Raw genomic sequence first — 9,203 nt, forward strand, 5'->3', positions numbered from 1 at the left:
GAACATGTTTATTCGGAGGATCATAAAATGAATTTTGAAAATCCAAATATTTTAGATAGAGAAACCAATACAACTAAAAGAATATTTTTGGAAATGATACATATTAATAACGAAGAACATTCAATGAATAAACGAACTGATAATGATAGTCTTAGCAAAATTTACACGTACCTACTGAAATTTGATAAAGAAAATAAAAGATCTAGTAATTCGAGTATCATTTAGAATTTTCCCACTTGACATTGTCAGCCAAAAATTTTTATCAACTGTCATTTATTAATGTTTTTCTATCTGTTTTTGAACCATTTTATATTTTATTCTCACGTTAGTAAGTTCTCCATATTTATATATTTTTTACAAGATATATAATCTTATTATTGTAGTTGTCCTGACGAAGGTGTGAAATATACCGAAAACTTGACATATAACAAAGAGTTTTCTTTGTAACAGCCCAGCTATTGACTGCAACCTCACGAATTTAACCGATTTATTTATAGTTAATACAGTCACTAATTATTCTGTCTGTCCATTTTACCATACATTTCTCCAGTCGCTAACATTATCCAATTTATATATATATATATATATATATATATATATATATATATATATATATATATATATATATATATATATATATATATATGTATAGATACTTTCACGGGAAGTGTTCAAGTGACTTAGCACATTTGATTCCACCAAAAGCGGTACATATCAGAAATACGTGATGGACTGTGACTGCTCATCGTTTTGAGGTTCAACTCAGTACACCTCGAACTTCACTGTTTAAGAACTCTCTCTTTTGGAGAACTGCGCTCGAGTGGAATAAACTTCCTGAGAACGTTTTTCCAAATGGATTTAACCTCCAGCGATTCAAATCCAATGTGAATCAATACTTTCACCAAGACACCGCTCTTATAGGGCCTTGAGGATTTTCCCGTAGTGCTTGTGTTTTGTTCTTAAAATAATAATAATAAACTGCTGAATGACCATCACTCTTTGTTTTTTTATACTACCTAACTTTTATTTTTTAATATTGACATGTTCCACTTCATTTGAGCAGGGTAGTATTGTATATTTTTATACTTATGAAAGCTTTCATTGCTTAATATAATTGATATTTCAGCTATTCATTCTAATTTCATTTGTTCTTTCATAGATTTCAAATCATAGTAGAATCATTTTTAGAAAATCGAAGTCCGAACTAATGAAATTCACTGAACATTGTCAACCACTTTCGATCATATATTTAAATATACTGTTCAACACACTTCAAATGGCCCGGAGGTACCATGTATTTGATAAAATCTTATCGACTTGAGAATTCCAAAAGTCTGCTACTCTCAGTGAAGGATTCAAAGGTGGGAAGCATAAATGTTTTATAAAAAAAATCAAATTTCATAGGGCATAAAGTGACTTGATGCCTAAAATTTTTTGTATGATTCATACACGCTTGACTGACTTATAATCCCCTCTTTAATTTTTTAAATTAAAACATTTTAAAGTAAAAATTAAAACAATTAAATAAAAAATAGAAGTAAAAAATAGAACAATTAAACAAAAAATGAAAATTAAGAAATTCCAAACCAAGTTAATTCACGACGTTTCGAATGTCAGTATCCACAATAGTCTCCGCGTGATGACTGGACTAATTTCTCCGAGAGATGACTGTGTATGGTTCATTCAAGTACTTTCACTCATATCCTCTTTACGCAAGGAAGAGAAGCCGTCACAATCAAGTGCTTGTACTTTCCTACATCAGGGAATTATCCGAAAGGATAAGAAGAATTGGATACAACATTAGAACTTGCTTCAGATCCGGAAACACTATCCTTAGCAGCCTCAGGAAAACCAGGCCACCAAACGCGGACTGCGATTCCAAGCATTTCATTTACCGGATACCTTGTGAGTGTGAAAAATCCTATATCGGTGAAACTAAGAGACCATTGAAAGTTCGCATTGTCGAGCGCAAGAAATACACACATTGAAGGGAAACCAGCAAATCGGGAATAGCAGAGCATGTTTGGACCCATCAACATAACATCGAGTGATCCCAAGCTGAGATCATACACAGGGAGGAACACTGGTTTAGGAGGAAATTCAAATAAATCGCATATATGCTATCCAACAATGTATTCAGCCGAGCTAGCGTAGAGATACGCAATATATGGAAATCCATAATCAAGCGAAAAATGGCCAACTTCCGACAAACGGTCATCTCCCGCTAAACCGGTGAAACGGAAAGAGGAGATAAGTGAAAGTACTCGAATGACCCAGGAATTAGTCCAGTCAACAACAGAAGACGACTGTGGATACTAACAATCGAAACGTCGTGAAGTAACTTGGCTTGGAATCTCTTATTTTTTTTGTTTAATTGTTCTATTTTTTACTTTCATTTTTTGATTAATTATTCTAATTTTTACTTATATTTTATCTCACTGTGATTTCATTTCAGGGTTTTTGCTCAATATAATTGTTATTTTCAGCTACTATTTTAATTTTTCATTTGTATTGTTTTTTTAGGGATTTCAAATCATTTTATATAATATTAGACAATGGAAGTCCGAACTGATGAAATTCATCATGGAACATTATCAATCACCTTCAAACAAATATTATTTTTTATCTAAAAATCCATTTCATGAATTTTGGCACTGTAAGAAACTACTTGAGGAATATTTGTTTTGCAACTTTCACCTGCTGTCACCCTTATTTCCACGGCCGGTACAGTGACAGATGCAAATTTTTTTGGTTATTGAAGTATGAAATTCCCAGAAAAAATACAGTACTACCTCTAGGACTAAACTCTCATTGACACAATTGTTTAAAATGGTGTAAAAAATTGTAGGTTTGATATCTATGAAAAACAATTTTTTTCTAATTCTGCGACATTGAAATATTTCATCCTGAATCATAATTTTTAAAAAAGCGCCTGAGTTTTTCATTAAAGCGAACATATAATATTTTGGGATGTCATGTTTTGACAAGAGACTAGTGAACACCAGCCACAGAACTTACAGTTTCAGTTCTGTGATACGTTTTATTATGTGCCATCAGCACCCATCAGCGGCAAATATGATTGATACAATTCCGGGATACAATAGAACCCAGTCATTTTTGAAAAATAAAATAATAGCAAACAGTAAAAACTACTTTCAGAAATGAAAAATGTCGATGTAATATAGACTTATGGGTAACGAATTTCTGGGAGAATAGTTCACAACTGGATATATCATGGATGCGTGTATTTTTTACTTTCCTTCAAAGATATCTATCATTTTATCCAAATTATAAATTTAAAACTTAAGTATCAATTTCAAATGCGCATATTCATGGCTAGAATAGCAATGCAGCCTTATAAGTGTGTTAAAGCCTGATTTACTCTATCAATATTTTCTCTTTATGGAAACGATTAATCGTCAGATTTAATTGAAATGATGAAAGTGATTAGTATGCAACGTACTGTATTGAAATGGATTAAAGACTAATTGACTGATCGTAAACAGAGTAGGAAATGATTTTCATATTCCACTTTTGTTAATGAATTTGGAGTCCCGCAGGAAAGTGTCTCAAGACCACTTTTGTTTCGGATTTATATCTATAGTATAAACTCTTACCGTGAATGTGATTTTCTTAACCTTAACGGCGCTAATAACAAACTAAATTATTCTTTATTAACAATGCTAATGTCCGATTAATAAACCAAACTTTTATTTCAAGGTAGTTTTCGCGATGTATATCAATGGAAGCATTTATATACACCACACTCTTAAGTAAATGGTGGTGTATGAATAACGCTCCATTTGATTTACATTTTGTGACAACTTTCTTCAAGTAAAACATAAAGTATTACCCATTGGAACTCTTAAAAATGAAACATGATATACTTAGTTAAAACAAAGGCAGTTATAATAACTACACTTTACTAACAGAAGTATCAACACAAGTCAACTCAATTTCTTAGTAGATGACGAAATAAAATTTATTAACCAGTCCTTATCCTTCTGTACCTATGAATGAAAAACATCTTTTAAAAAACAACAAGTAGGAAGTTGACCTTTAACACCAATTTCTTTAAATAGTATTCCCACTTCACAAGAAAGAAAACAAATAATTAATTGATAATTATCGACGGATATTTTAATTTACTAAAACGCTGTGAACACAATATAATAGTCAACCTCAGTGTGGTTCCAGAAAGAAAGGCTTTTGACTGCTTACATATTGATTTTATCCTGAAAAAACTGGTTACTTGAAAATGAAACGTACCTTTTTACAGTGGCTCAGTTTCTAACTAACAAACAGGAGTATACTTATTAAATTGAAGCAACAAATTTGAGATAAATATACACGAACCGATCCCTGGAGTACCTCAGGGATCGGTTAGTGGCCTCTTGCTTTTCCTTTTTGTAAATGATGAAGAAAACAAAAAAGAATTTTTTTTCCAAAACGTCAGCCCTATTAAAAAAGCATTAAGTATATTTACAGAGAAAATTCATAAATAGGACAAGTTACTCGATTGGATAGTATCTTCAAAGGTTTATATTAGGTACACAGTAACTTTTCAGTTCACCCTTCAGTACACTTGAGCAGATTCTCTGTTAATCTTCATTTATTAACTTTTGAGATTGTGAAAGGTTAGAAACTTAAGAACATTAACTTTCCCACTAAAAATAATGCATTTCAAAGAATATAAAGCCCATTATTATTCTGCATTTCTATATCATCAGTTTCTCGAAATGCTCTTCAATAGGTTTTTCATCAACCAGCTATTAACCCCATGCAAAATTCAAGCCTCGGAAGCAGAAACTTTTGTGAGCTAAGATCAACTAGGTGTTACCCTTTCATATGCAATTCTTATAAAGTAGAAAGTTAATATAAAAAATACAATGTAGTTGTTTTTTACATTTTTTGAAATGGACTATACAACTATTCTTTCGACAAACTTGGTTGAAATTTATTTTTTATTGTTATATTTCATCTACTTGTTATGTGAACCTAGTTTTGCTCAAATTGAGTTTTCAAATTGTTTTTTTTTTATTCTTTGAAGTTCTCTACATACCGATTTTTTAACAAACTTTCAATAAGATGTATTTTCTTGAACAATAAAGATATTACATTGAAGGCTATCCCAAAATAATAAACAAATATTTGATGTAACTTTATTACACTTGAGAAAATGAAACAACAATTAAAGTTTATTTACAAACAAATCGTGATGCCTTATGGAAGCAATCACTCCATCATCATTCTTCACTTCGTTACCTAGATAGTCGATCATCTGACCGGATTTAGTTGTCATTTTACCTCCAAGGGAGTCGATAATGGCATTTCCAGCACATATGTCCCATTTTTTTATTGCAGTGATATGTAAGTAGGTATCACATTTCCCAGTAGCTACCTCCAAAACTTTATACCCTGAAAAAGGTCTTCATCAAATGATTAATTCTATTCAACAATTCACTTTACTTCACCTGCACCAGGAGCAGAGATGATATGTACCTTATCATGGAAAGTATTATTCAATACTTTTTCAATTTCTCCTTTGTGAGACAGGGATATTATAACATTCAGATAACTTTTGGAACTGCTTTTTTCTGACACCTAGAAAAATCTATAGATTAAGTGCTATATCAATGACCATGTCTACTCACAGTATTCAAATCAACCGATTTAGCTTTATCAACCCAAGCCCAAGAAGTGCTCCCGCTAAATGGTTTATGTATGACTCCAATAACAGGTTTACCTTTAACGGCAACACATACCATTGTAGTTACAAAAGTATACATCTTTGCTAAAATCAAAAGTTTTTATTACAATTTAATAAATGTGCATAATTTACAATTATCTTTAGTGAAATTGTTAACAACATACATCTCAGAAAACTACTATCTACAGAAGCTAAAGAACTTTTTTTTGATGAAAAGTAATATAGGTAAATGATGAAAATGAGCTTTTATGATTTGCAAGAATAAAGTATATATTAAATAAACATTGCCCTGAATTTCTTAAGGAATAGTAAAAATAAACCTTGCCAATCAATGAAGTGAATTATAAACAAAATTTTCTATGTTGAAAAATAAATTCCAAGTGGGTTGGCAAAAAAAAACTGGTCAAGATTTGATTAATTAAAAATTCAAAGATGATTTCTTGAAGATTGAAGTCACTTGTTCAATGAACAAATTGTATACCAATCAAAAGTATTGTAATTTATTCACACCCATGTCTGATAATACTTTAAAAACTACTCAAGACAAAATATATATATATATATATATATATATATATATATATATATATATATATATATATATATATATATTGCGAGTTTGCGTTCCTCTATTCTGACTGATATTCGCCTATTTGTTTGACCAACGTATTCCCCGTATAGATTAGTTTTCTAGGTGTTGTTTTAGAATCCTTTCAATTTTATCATTTAAAGACAAACGGAACTACACCGGGGATGACATTTCAGCTTGTTATACCATTTGGGAAGGACTATGCCAGAACACACACAAACTCTTTAAATGGTAGTGATCTTACCAGTAAACTCATAGGTAGCATCTAATGGATCAATCCATACAGTAACATCGCCTTCTTCAACAAATTCATCTACCGGTGATTGAGGAGAGAACTTTTTCAAATCAGAAAGTAAAGACGGATCTTCTTCACAAATATTATCAGCTTCTTCGGATATTACCCTAACAGACGGGAAAAAATACTTTATACTTTCAGACATTGCACAATGAGATGCTAAATCAGCAGATGTTACTCTATCAGCAAGACCCTCTTTTGTTAGGCCTTTATTTTTTACAACCAAATTTTTAGCGCTCGCTACTTTCTTACCACCACTTTCTGCAGTTTTAATTGCTACTTTGAGAAGCTTGCCCAAATTGATTTTCTTAGGTTTAACAGTTTCATTGCCTCTAGTTCCATTTGAAATTGAGTATAAAAATAAAATCAGCGATATAACTAATAAAACACAAATACCAGATTTGTTCAAATGAATAGTGCCCCCCAAATTCATTATATATACGAGTTTTACAACTGTAGGCACTGAAGTCGGAAAAGTCACATTAAAAAAATAAATTTTGGAACGGAATCAGCATTTTACGATATCATTGTTTAGTTTTTTTTTATTGTGTAAAACTAGTTTTAGTATTTGTTTACTTTTTCTGGTAAGTGGCAACTACAACGTTGTCCGTATGTTTTAACCATAATATATATTTAACCGGCATACGGGATACATGAATTCCGAAAACTTTTGGTTCTGTGGTAGTATCACCGACACAACCTACAACGATTATTTTACATGACCTTGAAAAATTATGCCACTTTTGTCAAGTAAACTAACATAAATATTTAGAAAGAAATGATAAAGTACAAAAAATTAGAAAATATTCTAAATATACCGAAATTAAAATTTTATCGCTATTTTTTTAAGAAAATCAGATCTAGAAGATTTTGTAGATTTAGAGTATATTCAAAATATCATTCAAACTTGTGAAACTCATTATGATTGAAAATTCAAGTTTTCCTTTTTCATTATCTGTTATAATCCTTGCCATTTACCTAACATGGTTAAAACCTTATACGAATTATTCATTATGAAACAATACTGATAAAATATATCAGTTTCAATTACGATTACATGTAAAATGAATACCACAGTGAGAAATATTGAAAGGGATTGCGGATTAGATGAATTTTGAATTAACCAAGGTTTACAAGTTGTACAGTAAGACAAAATGTTCGGTGTGAGCACTTAGCTACAACAACCCTCTTTTGGATGACAAAACTATCATGTCAGATGAATCTGCCTTATTAACGAACTATATGAAAAAATAGATTAGAATGATTCAAATAATGGTAATTGCAGAGTACTGGTCAACAAATTTTCCCGCTTTTGTGAGAAGTTTAATCTACAAACACACAGGCATGTATATTTCACAAAAACCTCACTTCTGTAGTTCATAATAATAACAATAATAATAAGTTTATTTCATATTTATAAACTTTACATACGTGTCTCGATCATCCTGTTTTCAAAAATATAAGAATTTGTCTAATTGCAATAAAAAAAGTGTACACGCTTACCCAGTTTTTAAGAAATGCCACTGGGTATTCTATCAATCTCTGTACTTTATTGCTTAAGGCATCGTATAGAAGTATTGTTTACTTTTATACGGTACTTAAGGAATATAAACGTTTTCTGGCGCTCATGTATTCAAAACGTATTCATTTGTGATACAAATACATTCATTCTGACGTTGAAACGATGACGTCAAATCAACTATGATTTTAATCGTTATAGTTTGTTAAGTGCTGAAAACTTTTTATCAAATACGTTGTAAGGATGTATAAAATAAAGCTGTATCCACAAATCCGATTCTAAGTTTAGAGAAAATTGAAGAGTTCCTCTTCATTATTGAATTTAATATGTGAGACAAATTGAATCAATCCATTCTGGCGAATCTTATTATCTGTCAAAAAAGTTAGGGCAATTTGAAATAAATATTGACAGCGTAAGTGGCGCTCTTTAGATATTACATGAAAATTAATACGAAATTATGATTTTTCACGTCGAAAAAATCCCGGGTACCAAATTTCGTGTAAATTTTTGCAAAAGTTATTTTTTAAAAACGAACAAAAAAATCAATTCCAACACCTTGTATCTCCAAAACAAAACATTTCCGAATACAAGTTTATATAGACTTTTTTTCTTAAAATTGTCTCAGGAATACGTCACTGGAATATTTTAACGTACTTATCTTACACCCTGTATATAAAAAGTATAGAAGCACACCAAACAATATAAATGAAATTGAAAACATCTAAGTACTCGTACAGAACTCCACATAAATCATAAAAACCCAGACCGACTAGGAATCTAACTGCATACAAATTGAAGTTGCCTATAACTATGTTGGATATCTACAGTGTTTAGACATGACTGCTAAGGCAAAACACGTTTCAGTTAATTTGATGCATACATCATGAATGTAGTCTGAGCATTCGAGGAGATGATCTATTTCCAAATCAAGCATTTTAATTTCTTGGGTAGAGAGTCAAAAGTAACTTTATCGGATGGAACTATTTCATTGCTGTTCTCCACTCGCGACTGCGACGTTTTAAATATAATACACGCGGTCTTTCCATCGTTAATATTTTGCTCAACCTATAGAGATATTTTTTCATAAATT

General features: G+C 31.0%; 1 protein-coding gene across 1 annotated transcript; it reads right to left on the reverse strand.

The window, feature by feature from the left end:
* Positions 1-5,150: 5,150 nt before the first annotated feature.
* LOC111512384 (putative inositol monophosphatase 3) lies at positions 5,151-7,206 on the reverse strand. The gene is made up of 4 exons (XM_023168493.2): positions 6,544-7,206; positions 5,655-5,794; positions 5,475-5,604; positions 5,151-5,418 (listed from the first exon to the last, which is right to left on the reverse strand). The coding sequence occupies exons 1-4, from the start codon at positions 7,025-7,027 to the stop codon at positions 5,192-5,194; spliced, it is 981 nt and encodes a 326-aa protein (XP_023024261.2). The 5' UTR covers positions 7,028-7,206; the 3' UTR covers positions 5,151-5,191.
* Between the last annotated feature and the right edge of the window lie 1,997 nt (positions 7,207-9,203).

This window comes from Leptinotarsa decemlineata, unplaced genomic scaffold (genome assembly GCF_025532065.1).
Source record: "Leptinotarsa decemlineata unplaced genomic scaffold, Ldec_3_MD MMD2_tig00026328_RagTag_RagTag, whole genome shotgun sequence".
Taxonomy (NCBI): Eukaryota; Metazoa; Arthropoda; class Insecta; order Coleoptera; family Chrysomelidae; genus Leptinotarsa; species Leptinotarsa decemlineata.

Bases quoted from the DNA above. Each gene is read 5' to 3' on its own strand.
- LOC111512384 (XM_023168493.2), bottom strand. From the start codon at position 7,027: ATGAATTTGGGGGGCACTATTCATTTGAACAAATCTGGTATTTGTGTT. The intron at 5,795-6,543 runs GTAAGATCACTA...TTTTGATTTTAG, and splicing joins TGCTACCTATGAGTTTACTG to CAAAGATGTATACTTTTGTA. The intron at 5,605-5,654 runs GTGAGTAGACAT...AGATTTTTCTAG, and splicing joins AATCGGTTGATTTGAATACT to GTGTCAGAAAAAAGCAGTTC.